Source organism: Bufo bufo, chromosome 6 (genome assembly GCF_905171765.1).
Source record: "Bufo bufo chromosome 6, aBufBuf1.1, whole genome shotgun sequence".
NCBI classification, from domain to species: domain Eukaryota; kingdom Metazoa; phylum Chordata; class Amphibia; order Anura; family Bufonidae; genus Bufo; species Bufo bufo.
In genome coordinates this window covers 52,203,624-52,218,369 of record NC_053394.1, presented here as the reverse complement: position 1 = coordinate 52,218,369, position 14,746 = coordinate 52,203,624, and the positions used below count along the sequence as shown (strand labels likewise).

The following is a 14,746-nucleotide window of genomic DNA, read 5'->3' as shown; positions in this document are numbered from 1 at the left end:
CTTACTGGGGGGCGCTAATGGAGGTATTATTCATACTAGTGAGCATTAATAGGGGCATTATTCTTACTGGGGGGTACTAATGGGGGCATTATTCTTAGATCACTGTACAGCAGCGGCTGCATGAAGCGCACAGCGTCAGCAGGAATCCCGGCCGGGTTACCACGGACCGCCCTCGGCCGCGGAACACGGCCGTGTGCATGAGGTCTTACTGGGAAGCACTAATGGGGCATTGTTCTTACTGGGGGGTACTAATAGGGGCATTATTCTAACTGGGGGCACTAATGGGGGCATTGTTCTTACTGGGGGCACTAATGGGGGCATTGTTCTTACTGGGGAACATTAATGGGGGCATTATTCTTACTGGGGGCACTAAAGGGGGCATTATTCTTACTGGCGGCACTAATGGGGGCATTATTCTTACTGGGGGCACTAATGGGGGCATTATTCTTACTGGGGGCACTAATGAGGGCATTATTCTTACTGGGGGTACTAATGGGGGCATTATTCTTACTGGGGGTACTAATGGGGGCATTATTCATTCTGGGGCACACTATGGGGGTGTTACTATTACTGGGAGGCACTAATATGGGGCTTTAAAGGGGTTGTCCGGGTTCAGAGATGAACCCAGGCATACCCTTATTTTCACCCAGGCAGCCCCCCTGAGGCTAGCATCGGAGCATCCCTCCCTTGCCCTGCGCTAAATCGCGCAGGGCAAGGTCTCTTTTGTTTTCAATAACACACTGCCGGGTGTAAACTTCCGCCCGGCAGTGTGTTCGGTGACGTCACCGGTTCTGATGGGCGGGCTTTAGCGCTGCCCTAGCCGTTTTACTGGCTAGGGCAGCGCTAAATCCCGCCCATCACTGCCAGTGACGTTACCGGGCTTCCTGGCAGCCCCATGGAGAGCCTAGTCTGTCACCGAATCTCCAAAAAATGCCTTTGCCCTGCGCGATTTAGAGCAGGTCAAAGGAGAGCATCGGAGCGTGAACTGCTCCAATGCTCAAGTCAAGGGGGGCTGCCGGGGGGAAAATGGAGGGATGTCCGGGTTCAGCTCTGAACCCAGACAACCCCTTTATTCTAGGGCACACTTATGGCGGCATTTCTATTACTGGGTTAATTAATATTACTGGGGGGCACTAATGGGGGCATTTCTATTACTGGGACCACAGTATGACAGCGACTTAACACCCAGTGTTAAGAAATGCCCTTTGGGGGTGTGGCTTAACTTGGCGGGTAATTTTGGTTGGGGAAGGTGGCACCCCTAGCAGTACCAGCAGTCGGACCTCCACCTATCAAGGTTGTGGCATATCTTGGTGTTATGCCATCACTTTCTGAGATGGGAACCTGCAGCTTTCCCCATTACCAAAAAATCTGGAAAATGCAATGATGTCAGTCCTTGAAGTATTTTAGGAATCGCTGATGTGAGAGACATCAATGGGAGAGGTTCCCTTTAAGACCTCTCAGAAGATTTAGGGTTGAACGTTTGAATTGCCTTATGTTAAAAAGCCTAATAATAATAACATCAGTAATAGTCATAAAGGCTCCAGCACGAGCTCCGCTGGAATAATAACGGAAGCTCGAGTTACACATTGAACTCCCACAATCCTTCAGTACAGGAAGCACATTTACCGTGTGACCGCAAATTTCTAATTTGAGCATGCGCACACAGCGCGAGTGTTATTATGGAGGAGTCTGCTACAAACTCTCATATCGGACTGTGTGTTCTGTGCGGCCTCCCCGGAGCCGGAAAATCAACCTTAGCCCGGCAGCTGAAAACCAGGCGCAGCCTGCTCTCGGTGGTTATAATATCCTATGATGACGTTATGGCAGACGGCGCCTTTGAGGGAGATTCAGGGCACGAGTATCGCGAGGCTTCCTGCCAGTCCGAGAACCAGGACGGAAGAGATGTAAGTAAACCGGCCAATCAGTTTCATTTATACATAAATGGTCTGTGAGACAGCCAATGAGAACTTGTGATACAAGTTGTCACTTGTGATATTAAAATCCTAAGTAGCCATGTTTGTTATGGTACTGTAAGGTTTATATTTATATAATATATAACGCCGCAGCTCTTGTAAAGTAGTGTATTGGAGTTTTAAAGCGACACTGATGTAATGATATGATAGTAGCTGCATCACCTGCTGCAGTTGGTACCGGGAGAAACAATGTCAGACCAGGCAGTCAAGTTGTCAAGGCAACCGTACATCTAGCGGCCATCTAGCAACCCATGTCCTCAGCTCTATACCCAAAATCCCGGTGACAGGTTCCCTTTACCTAGACGTCCCATTATGGCGGCCAGCCAAGTTAAAGGGCATCTGTCAGCAGTTTTGTACCTATGACACTGGCTGACCTGTTACATGTGTGCTTGGCAGCTGATGACATCTGTGTTGGTCCCATGTTCATATGTGTCTGCATTGCTGAGAAAAATGATTTATTATACAAATTAGCTTCTAGGAGCAACAGGGGCGTTTCAGTTACACCTAGAGGCTCCGCTCTCTCTGCAACTGCTGCACTTTGATTCTGGTTGAGGCGCACTTTACCCTGGCGGAGATCGGGGACAGCACCCTGTTCTAATAGTGAATGGGAGCCTGTACTCGGCTTCCAGACTCATTGTTAGTATATCCCAGTTCAGGCCACTAGGTGGCAGCACTGAACGGTGATATAGTGATTTCTATACAGAATAATAGAGCAATTTCCATTAATCTGTATAAGTTGTGGACCTAACAAAGTAAAAAAAAAAAAAAAAAAAAAGTTTGGAGGAATATAAAAATTCAAATCACCCCCCCCCCTTCTCCAAAATAAACAATAAAAAAAAAAAACATCATGGACATCACCATGCTATTAAAATATTATAAAGTTAGCCCATACAGTGAATTTTTTTTAATCACTTTATTTCCCAAAAATTTAATAAAAAGTGATCAAAAAGTCACACACCCCAAAATGGTATTATCAAAAACTACAGATCGTCCCACAAAAAATGAGCCCACACACATCTCCGGACCGTAGACAAAACTGTATGAAAAACAGGGATCGGTATAGGGTGATGAAAAGAAAAGTAATTTTTTTTCAAAAGTTTATCATTTATTTTCAGCATTAAAACGCAAGAAAAACATATGTGGTATCACCGGATTCGTACTGACCGGGAGAATGCAAAGCAGGTCAGTTGGGAGTTGGGACAGCATAGTGAACGCCGTGAAAAGAAAAAACCCCGTAAACCTGTGGCGGAATTGCTTTTTCTTTCCAGTTCCACCTCAGTTTTTTTTCCTGCCTCCCAAACATCCTATGTATTATTAAATGGGACCATTAGAAAGTACACCCAACTTGTCCCGCAAAAAACAAGCACTCGTGGCTATGTGAACAGAAAAATAAAAAATTATGGCTCTGGGAAGTCAGAAAGCGAAAAATGGAAAATCGCAATGTCAGGAAAGAGTTAAAGGCTATATTCTTATGAAGCAGATTTGTTGTAGAAACGTCTGCTTCTTTCTCACATATATGAATGGCGCTTGCACGTGCAGCAGTCCTATGAAGGAAATTGGAAAACTCCCTGGAACTTTTTTTTTTTTTATGCGTTTTCCCATATAGGAAAAATAACATCTGAGAAACGCAGGCTGTGTCAGCGCCATCTCCCGACCATGGCTCCCCTGACCCGAAATACATGATAGTAGTTTATGATAGTCGGTTTGGATCTGTTGCAGGGTGCTCGCCTTATCCTGTATTACAATAGCCCTGAGATCAGATCCGAGCGGACTGTATCCTAAATTACGGGGGGGGGGGCCATGGTCGGCTCGGGAGATGCAGGCGACACACAGCCCGCGTTTCCCGGGCCAATCACGGTCGTGTGCATGAACCCTTCAGGTGAGGCTTAATGCAGATCCATGGTGAATCCAGAGCAAAATTCTACAGATTTTGGTTTTTACCCCTGCTAGAAATGGTGAAAACCTGAACTAGAACGAGCATGCTGCAGGCTTCACTTCCGCTGCAGGCTTGTTTTTCCGTGCAGGAAATATCCGCTGCTTGTGACTCCTGGGACAATTTCCCACCTCCGAGGTTCACTGGATTGTAGCTCAACCTGCAAAATGGATGGAACAACCAGAGCCGGACTCCAGCAGCCACGTGGTCTGTTTCTGTGGAACCTGCGCTCCTGGCCTAGTTGGCAGCTTTTTCCAAAACCGATATAAATTAGGCTACTTTCACACTGGCGTTTTGGCTTTCCGTTTGTGAGATCCGTTCAGGGCTCTCACCAGCGGTCCAAAACGGATCAGTTTTGCCCTAATGGATTCTGAATGGAAAAGGATCCGCTCAGAATTCATCAGTTTGCCTCCGTTCCGCCTCCATTCCGCTTTGGAGACGGACAACAAAACGGGGCTTGCAGTGTTTTGGTGTCCGTCTGACGAAACTGAGCCAAACGGCCAAGACGGATCCGTCTTGAACACCATTGAAAGTCAATGGAGGACGGATCCGTTTTCTATTGTGTCAAATTCTGTCATAGAAAATGGGGGATCCGTCCCCATTGACTTACATTGTGTGTCAGGACGGATCCCCCGTTTTCTATGACAGAATTTGGCACAATAGAAAACAGATCCGTCCTCCATTGACTTTCAATGGTGTTCAAGACGGATCCGTCCTGGCTATGTTAAAGATAATACAAACGGATCCGTTCTGAACGGATGCAGACGGGTGTATTATCTGAACGGATCCGCCTGTGCAGATCTATGACGGATCCGCACCAAACGCGAGTGTGAAAGTAGCCTAAGAAAAGGTGGAACACATACCTATATCTACGTCTTCAGCTGCTAAGTGCACAGGTAACGGGTCAGCCAGTTACATGGGTACAAATCTACTGACAGACGCCCTTTAAAGGGGTTGTCCGGGTTCAGAGCTGAACCCGGACATATCCCCTCTTTCACCCAGGCATTTCATGCTCCAAGGCGCTCCCTTGCCCTATCGTGCAGGGCAAGGGTTTATATTTTTTACACTGCTAAGTAGAGGCTTCTGCCCAGCAGTGTTCCTGGTGATGTCACCGGCACTGATGCTGCCCTAGCTGTTTTACAGGCTAGGGCAGTGCTAAAGCCCGCCCATTAGTGCCGATGACATCACCGGGCTTACTGTTAGGCGAAAGCCTCCACCTAGCTTACCCCATGGAGAGCCCAGTATGTCACCGGATCTCCAGAAAAAGCCTGAGCCCTCCGATTTAGAGCAGGGCAAGGGGGAGCATCGGAGCATGAAATGCCTGGGTGAAAACGGGGATATGTTCGGTTCAGCTCTGAACCCAGACAACCCCCTTAAGGAGCATTGAGGCCTGAATTACTCCGGGGTCTCAGTGCGCAATCGGCACAGGAAACCTGCCCTGTGAAGGTATCCTATGGATTGCAAAGGGCGAAATCTACGGGGGAATCAGTTTCCACTGCACATTATTTATAGAAATCTCTTCCGGTCAATGTGCTGGATGCCGTCTCGCTATGTGGCAGAGTACACTCAGTATTATTTGAAGATGAAGGATTGAATTCTTGGACACCTGCTTCATCAATGCTCTTCTCTTCCGTTCTCTAGACGTCTCCATGGAAGCAGCAGCGGCAGCGCGTCTTGCAGTGTCTTGAGTCTCTTTTAGTAGCTCTGCTCACTTGTTCGGCTTTAAAACCTCCAAGTGGGAAGACTGAAGAAACCTGGAGCCGCTTTATTAAATGCTTGGAAAGTCAAGGCTTAGTCTGTGCTGGAGAAGACTCAGAATACGTCTGCTGGTCGGTGAATGTGAAGTCCATTCCGGTCTATATTGTATTGGACGATAACTTCTACTATCAGAGCATGCGGTACGAAGTGTTCCAGCTGGCCCGGGAGTGTAAGCACCTCTTTCGCTGTTTTGACTTTTTCACGTTTTTTTAAATCCACCGCTACTGCAACACAGGAATAGTAAAGGGATTATACCACGAAAAGTATTTGTCACCTATCCCATGCATGGCCGGATAATAGGTTTTCCAGAGGAAATGCGGGATGAGGTATAAATACAAAAGAATCATTACTCACCTCACCAGTCCCCTGCTGCTGTTTTAATGATACTTTGGTTCCCGTTGCCCTTCACTTACTCCTCTTTGGTTGGACACAAAGAAAAGGAATGGTTTAGACTGCCCCTACAGCCAATCACTGTGGCTGTGGGGGGCAATTCAAACCGTTTCCTGTGTGTAGAGCCTGGGAGCAGGAAGTGAAGAGCAGCATTGGAACAGCAGCAGCAGCAGAGCACCAGTGAGGTGAGTAGCGATTTCTTTCCGTCCCTAATTTTAAATAAAATGATTTCCCTGGAAAACCACTTGGGCTACTTTCACACTAGCGTTTTTTGTGGATCTGTCATGGATCTGCAAAAAATGCTTCCGTTACAATAATACAACCGCATGCATCCGTCATGAAGGGATCCAGTTGTATTATGTCTTATATAGCCATGACGGATCCGTTTTCTATTGTGTCAAGGAAAACTGATCCATCCCCATTGACTTACCTTGTCTTCAGGACAGATCCCTCTCGCACCACATCGCGGACAGAAAAACACTGCTTAAAGCCTTATTCTGTCCGCTATGGGAACGCAGCCAAACGTAACCAAATGCATTCTGTTTCATTCTGTTCAGTTTGTTTTCCCCATTGACAATGAATGGGGACAAAACTGAAGCGTTGTCATCCGCTATTGAAATACTATGACTGATCTCAATAGCGGAATTGAAAACGCTGGTGTGAAAGTAGCCTTAAAGGGAATATCCAGCTTTTAGATATGTAAAAAGCTGGAATGTCCTCTTTTTAAGGTTGCACATTGCTTTGAACATCTGCTTCTGCAGTGCAGGCAGACATTGCATGGAGCGAGCATACGAATCAGTCAGACAGAAAAGGTCCCGCGTCGGATGGGATTCAAATAGATATTATGGGGGACATTGATTTCCCCCTGTGTTGCTGCAGGATGGTCCAAATTTATGCAGAGGCACACGTCTTGTGACCCCCTGCTATGTGATACACTTGATGAAGAAAGATGAATGTGGCAGGCCTGGGGTGCCACGTGCTCCCCACCCACGGCATGCCCTTTTTTCTCGCCTGTTGCATATTTTGCTGCAATGGTGTGTGATAAAATATAAGACCTATTTACGCCACTAAAGTAAAACTTTAAAAAGCTTAGTTAATGGCCCCCTATGTGTTCGCTCAGTCGGGGAAGTAGCTGCCTGCCCTGTCAGGAGTAATCCACGTAAGGCAGTCTTTTTTGGGCTTTGTTTACTGTGCTTAAAGGGGTTTTCTCATGAAGGCAACCTTAATGCACATGTCCTCCCACACTCGGGACCCCCGCCACCATGAGCCCAAATGGAGAGCTGCTATTTCAATCTGGTGGACTCACGCCATCCTTGTATTGTCCCTGCGTGGCCGCTGTCAGCCGTTTACCAGGAGAGCCATGACCCAGCGGGCCACCTTCTGGATGAGGTTGTTTCATATGAAGCCTAGGACTATCCTCACTAATGTTTTTTTCTCGGTCAGATTCTCTAGGATTCTGTCAGATTTATCTGCATTGTCCTGTTGACTGCTGCTTACTACGGAACAACAGGAGACCGAATCGGGTCATGGACAGAACAATAATCCTGATGGACTCCAAACTAGAGAGACCAAATCCTGAGAAAAACACGTGGGAGAAAGCCAGCCTATACCTGGACACCTCCACCGGCATCGAGATGGATGAGTAAGGAAAGGCGGACATGTCTTATGTCATATGCAGTACAGACTGGGGGTCTGGTTCCCGGCACCCGAGGCAACAATTAAGTTTGACAGCGGAAGCCTAGGACAAGTGTAGTATTCAGACAGAGGAACACCTTCTATGATCTCCTTAGACCAGGAATGTCAAACTTGTGGCCCTGCAAAACTACAACTCCCATTATGCCTGGGCATCCTACAGCTATCAGGGCTTGCTGGGAGTTGTAGTTGTGCAACAGCTGGAGGGCCATGAGTTTGATATATCCGTGCATTAGACCATTGTAGGGAATAAGGAGACTGGCTGTCATCATCATCCTTTAAAGGGGTATTCTGGTAATTTGACGTTATCCCCTATACACAAGACAGGGGATAACACATCGGTGGGGGTCTGACCTGCCACACCGTTTATTTCAGGAGGTCAAGCAGGGTACAGGGTCTCTGTTCTCATGATCATGTGGAGTACCAGAGGCAGGACCCTCATTGATCTAATAGTTATCCCCTATCCTGTGTATAGGGGATAACGTCAAATTACCGAAATATCCCTTTAAGGATAGAGGACAGCATCAAATCAGTACTACAAAGCCAATGGTATACAGCAGGGATGCCCAACCTGCGGCCCTCTGGCTGTTGTAAAACTACAACTCCCACAGTGCCCTGCTGTAGGCTGTCCAGGTATGCTGGGAGTTGTAGCTTTGCAACAGCTGGTGGGCCACAGTTTGGGCATCCCTGGTATACAGCTTAGAATTGCAGAGCGATGTACTCCACCCTCCATACATCATTTTTTGGGCCTAGCCCAGTGCCAAATCTAAAGTACCGTTGGGCTGGTCATACACATTAGACAGTTACCACCTATAGCACTTCCATCAGATTCCCCCCACCCCCGATACACATGCACGCTCAGCTGGGCAAAGGAGAGTAGCCCCTGACACATTTTGGAGCCACTGGCCGGTGGGTGTCTTCTATAATTGTGCCTTATTGCACTTTATATGACAGATTCATGGAAAGAATCACCAGTTTAATGACTCAAGCCCTGGAGAACCCTGTAATGCCAATGGAGGAGGACAGTGAGGAGAAGGTAAGAATCGGCGCTTGAACCTTACACTATTACCCCAACATCATGTAGGTTTTAAATCTGCCCAATTGTAAGTGCACGGCCCAGGATTAAGGGCTAAATACACTCCTTTCCAATCCACAACATTGGAGACAAGTGTCTGATTGGTTGGGGTCCCCTGGCGCTCCATTAAACTTTATGGGACTTCTGGGGATAGCGGACAGTGCCGTTCCTGCAGCTCCTGTAGAGAATCAATGGAGTGGCAACCTGCCGCTCAATTCCTATGGGGAAGATTGCAACCCCCCTTCTCGTGATGGAGGCCTGAGCTGCCGTAGATTTCTAAAACCTGACGTAGATTAAGATAAATTTTGTCACTGTTGGCCACGTCCCCATTTTTTTGAAATTTGGCGAGGGTGGTGTGAAAAGGCCACTTGCAACTATTTTTAAAAAAAAATTCAAACTCACATGATGATAAATCTCCCCGTTTATCCCTATCCTTTGAATAGGAGATCCCCTTTAAATCTGCTCTCCTAACACTTCTGCAGCAAGTTTCATCTGATCCTTTGTATGTTACAGTATATGTGTCCGATTTTGGACTTTTTTATTTATTTTTTGTTAAGAGGCGGTCCACCACAGATGGAGCCGTCCACCATCAACTGTGATCTCTGGAGGAACCTGGCAGCAAACTTGTAGAAATGTCTTTGATTGTCCCATTAGAGCTTGCAGAAATCCACCTGCTTGGTGCCAAACCAAACATTTATTTGCCCATTATATTTAATGTGCTCCTCCAGAGGGGGGGGGGGTTTAATTAAACCCACCATAGGTCTACCCCATCTAAACCTGACAATACTTCACTGTTATTTCTTCACAGGAGAAGGATCGTTACATTTGTGCAGCCAACGTCGTCCATCAAGCAGATCAGAATCTTCGCCGGCTCATCTCGGAGACCATGCAGACAGTGAAGGGTAAGCGATGCATGCTCGGCTATAGTCAGCTTCTTGTACATAGGCAGTAATCTTTTAGAACCTCTCTCCCCCATACAATTGTGATTTAGGGCTCATGCACATGAACATCTGCGCCCCGTGCCTGTGCTGACTACCGCAAATAGCCGTCCGCAATGCATGGCCACGGCTGTGTGCCCGATGTTTGTGGGTGTGAATGCGTCTGCAATCCGCAAGATTCAGTCCGCAACATGTTCTGTTTTTTTTTTTGCACTGAAATCCCACTGTTTGCAGTCCACAATATGGGCACCGGCTGCATGAGCCCTTACACAGACTATCCTCTGGAAAAGTCATCAGTATCTGATCAGTGGGGGTGTGGGGGTCCGACGCCCGGGACTCACTTCTGTGAGCGCCACGGCCTTCTCTCAGCTCACCAAGCACAGCGCCGTACATTGTATAGTGGTTGTGCTTGGTATCGCAGCTCAGCCCCATTCACTTGAAAGGGACAGAGCTGCTCCTAGGCCATATGACCGATGACCGTGACATCTCTGGCCTAGGAAAAGCTGAGAGAAGGCCGTGGCGCAACCAAGAGCACCGGTGCCTTCTCAAACAGCTGATGGGCGGCGGTCCCAGGTGTCAGACCTCCGCCGATCGGATACTGATGACCTATTCTGAGGATAGGTCAACAGTAAAAAAATTAAATAAAACAATCTCGGAAAACCCCTTTAACGAGCCAAATGCACCAGAATTCTGGTTGTCTGGTCAAACCAGGGCTTAAAGGGCTTCTGTCAGCCCACTAAACAGTTTTTTGTTTTTTTTGTTTAATAATAATCCCTACACTGCGATCTCTGCATACATAAGTAAAATAATAATTTTCGTTCAGTAGAATTTGATAAAACGCTATTTTTATAATATGTAAATTACCTTGCTTCCAGCAAGTAGGGCGGCTACTTGCTGGTAGCAGCCGCATCCTCTGATCCTAATGACGCCCCCTCCGCATTGTGATTGACAGGGCCAGGGAACGGAATCGTTCTCTGCTGGCCCTGCCTGTTTTCATTCAATATCTGGCGCCTGCGCCACGGCCACTCACTCGGCCGCTCGCTCCTCAATGCGCCTGCGCCGGGTGTAGATGTGACGTCATCGGCGCAGGCGCATTGAGGATGAAGCGGCCAAGTGAGTCTCTCAGTGCGCCTGCGCAGATTGAAGATGGGTACGGCCGTGGCGCAGGCGCACTGAGAGACTCACTGGTAGCAAGGTAATTTACATATTATAAAAATAGCGTTTTATCAAATTCTACTGAATGAAAATTATTATTTTACTTATGTATGCAGAGATCGCAGTGTAAGGATTATTATTAAACAAAACAAAAAAAAAACGGTTTAGTGGGCTGACAGAAGCCCTTTAAAGAAAAGCTGTCATGTTGAACACTGTCTGCGTTGCAGGCAACAGGTTATAGAACAGGAGGAAATGAGCAAACTGATATATAGTTTTGTGGGAAAAAATTCTGTAAAACTTGTAACTTATACATTTAAATTCCTTTTCCTTTGGAGTCCAGGAGGCGGTCTTATCAGTGATTGACAGCCTTCCCTCTGACTGTGTATACAGAGAGAGCTGTCAATCACTGATAGGACCGCCTCCTGCACTTCAAAGACGGAAATGAGCAGGGATTTAAAGGGGTTGTCTCACTTCAGTAAGTGGCATTTATCATGTAGAGAAAGTTAATACAAGGCACTTACTAATATATTGTTTTTCCTTTCACATTATACATGGCTCGTTTCCATTGTTATGACCACCCTGCAATCCAGCAGTGGTGGTCGTGCTTGCACACTATAGGAAAAAGCAGAGGCCTCTCTGGCGGCCGGGACCCTGGGATTGCATATAGGCTAGGGCTTTTTCCTAGAGTGTGCAAACACGACCCCCACTGCTGGATTGCAGGGTGGTCGTAAGGAAAAATAACAATAATCAGAATACATTAGTAAGTGCCTTGTATTAACTTCCTCTACATAATAAATGTTGTTTGCTGAAGTAAGAGAAACCCTTTAATCAAATACAAGTTAGGCTTCATTCACACGACCATATTTTTGTTCCACATCCAGTCTGGATTTTTTGTGGATTGGATGGGGCCGCAAAAAATGCTGACAACACACAGTTTGCTGCCCGCATCTGTTTGTCCGTTCTTCAGTCCTGCAAAAAAGATAGCGCATGTCCTGTTCTTGCCTGTTTTGTTACAATAGGTCCACGCGGATCAAAAAAATACATCATGTGAATTCACCCTAATAGGGAGTCTTTTCCCATAAAACTGCACATCAATCTGCTCCGCTCCTCCTGCTCTAGGACATGCTGCTGGCTGATTTAGCATTTTCATGGTGACAGGTTCCCTTTAAGATCTGGTCCAGAGTTTGTGCTGGAGAGATTCTGGTTTCTCATGAAGTCCACCAAAAGGAGAGCCATACCTTGACTTACCTTTTATATCTCAGCAGGTAATTTTTTTTTACTGTCTTTGCCCTTTATTTTAGGGTTGGTGTCGGCAAAGGATATTAAACAGATTGCACAAGAACTTCAGCAGACAAAGTCTAAAGCTCTGGATCAGCTACGGCAAACTATAGCGGCTAGGACTGTTCGTTCTGCTGCCGCAGATGGCATCTCCAGCGTCCAGTCCTCCTTTAGAGAGGAGGTAGACTGTATTCTGCAGCGATACTTGCACAAGGTTCATGTGGATACATTTACAGCTCCGTCTTCTGTCTCCTAGTGATCAGCCATAATTTATTACTTATGTCCTCTGATTCCTAAATGCATCTGCTATGACAACCCGTATACAGCCCAGTAGCCCACATTCTGCAGGTACGTAGATGTCAACATTGTCATGGTTGCAGAAAACAAATGTACGTGTCCTAGCATTACTAGCTTCTCTTTAGGGAGGCGATGTGCATACACAGCTCTGCTGTCCAAGGAGAGGCAAGCTCGCCAAAACCAAAGGGGGACAAGGCTCATCCGAGTGCTTCAGTTGCAGCGGTGGGAGTCTCGGGAGCCAGGATCGCACTCCTCAAAACTTATGACTATGTAGTAAAAGTTTTATGAAATAGTAGGCGTTGCCTAGCAACATGTGCTGCCAACAGCTGTGACTACTGTAGGTCTCCACGCCCTTCTGAAACCAGCAGAGTCTAGTAGCGCCAGAGGCAATCGGGGACATTCAACCCTTCAGATGCTGTGGTCAACTGCTACCATGGTTTCTATTGGGAGTCAGAGGGCTCCCTCTGGTGACCGAATGGTGCCCCTGCAATGACAGTGCCAGAAGCAGTTTGGTTGCTATTGCAGCCGGGGGCCATCTGAAAATTTCCAGGCCTGTCATAGTAAAAGGCTTAACATGAACATAGATGGCAATACTAGCAGTATGGTGTAAGCAATCGAATGAAAACATATTCAATAAAAAAAAAAAAAAAAAATTCTTTCCAGCTTTCCAAATACATTGCATGAAATACTAAATAGTCTCATAAGAAAGTACAATGTGTTCCACACAAAACAAGACAGGGAGGAAAATAATTATTATGCATGGCTTTGATATTGATAGCCTATCCTAATATCAGATCGGCAGGGACGCCAACACCCCCCCGCCCCATGATCAGCTGTTTAGTTGTAACTCCATCCATTGCATAGTAACTGCAGCGCTGCCCTCATTAAGGCCTCATCTACGCAGCCGTTTTTGCGGAATGGTATGTCCAGCCCTCTGCAAGAACTGCTTATTCTTGTCTGCAAAACGGACAAGGGCAGGACATGTTCTATTTTATATTTTTGCAGGGCCGTGGAACAGACGTGCAGCTGCGGACAGCACACTTAAAGGATTTCTGTCATGAGAAATAACGTTATGTAGCGGACTGACATTAGCGATGTGCTGTCAGCAGTACATAACAGTGTGCTTTATAACGCCCTGCCCGCCGCCGTTCTCTTAAAAGAAAGACTTTTAAAATATACTAGTGAGCCTCTAGGTGCTATTAGGGCGTTGCTTCAGCACCTAGAGGCTCGGTCTACGCACCCTTTGGCACGCCCAGGTCCAGTTGATTGACTTTCGAGTTCTCCTCAGTGTCCCGTAATTCCCGCGCCGTCCAGTTTAGTATTCGGCGCAGGCGCAGTGAGTGAAGGAAGCGCTCCTGCTGCTGGCTTCCTTCCTCTGGCGCAGTGAGGAAGCAGGCAGCAGGAGCGCGTCCATCACACACTGCTCCGAATACTAAACAAGACGGCGCAGGCGCGGGAATTACGGGACACTGGACCTGGGCGTGCCAAAGGGTGCGTAGACCGAGCCTCTAGGTGCTGAAGCAACACCCTAATAGCACCTAGAGGCTCATTAGCATATTTTAAAAGAACGGCGGCAGGCAGGGCGGATAAGGCATACTGTTATGTACTGCTGACATAAGCGCATCCCTAATGTCAGTCGGCTACGTAACATTATTTCTCATGACAGAAACCCTTTAAGTAAATGGGTCTGCATCCGATCCACAAAAAATGCAGATCTGATGCAGACCAAAACCACGGTCGTAACCAGCTCCATCCACTGCACATCAGAGCTAGAGGGTAACGGTTTATCAGCAGAGGTATGGGGAGTCAGACCCCCACCAATCAGATACTGAGATCCTACCCTTTAAGGGGTTAAGGATTAAAAATTGTGTCAGGGGGCATTGTCCTGCAATGATCGTTCGTAGTCTGAGCCAACACATCTCTTCCATTTCAGTTTTTTAGTAAAGTAATAGAATATTGGTCTTTGTATTGTTGTATCGGCTTCCCATTCTTCAAAAGGACTCCGATTTGGTACTGCGTCTTCTAAGGGTATGTTCAGACGTAGGATTTTGGGTTCTGGTTTCAGTGCTGCCATGCGGTTTTCAAGACTGCACCAAGCTCGTTCTTAGGGCACTGACCCCTCGCAGAGCCACAGCTGGGTCCGCCTGAAAACCTACGGCTGACGCAGTTTCTGCCTTGGGATATGTGGTGGGTTCTGCCGTGGACAAAATCCTCCGTGTGAACCTACCCTGAGCCTCCAGGAGCTCGGCTTCTTACC

General features: G+C 47.1%; 1 protein-coding gene across 2 annotated transcripts; it reads left to right on the top strand.

The window, feature by feature from the left end:
• The first annotated feature begins 1,662 nt into the window (after positions 1-1,662).
• On the top strand, positions 1,663-13,482 carry PSTK (phosphoseryl-tRNA kinase). 2 transcript variants are annotated; one of them, XM_040437795.1, is made up of 6 exons: positions 1,663-1,904; positions 5,548-5,833; positions 7,498-7,696; positions 8,701-8,782; positions 9,630-9,723; positions 12,216-13,482. In XM_040437795.1, the coding sequence occupies exons 1-6, from the start codon at positions 1,680-1,682 to the stop codon at positions 12,446-12,448; spliced, it is 1,119 nt and encodes a 372-aa protein (XP_040293729.1). In that variant the 5' UTR covers positions 1,663-1,679; the 3' UTR covers positions 12,449-13,482. The 2 variants fall into 2 exon arrangements, with proteins under 2 accessions (XP_040293729.1, XP_040293730.1); XM_040437796.1 differs by lacking the exon at positions 1,663-1,904 and adding an exon at positions 3,109-3,155.
• The last annotated feature ends 1,264 nt before the right edge of the window (positions 13,483-14,746 follow it).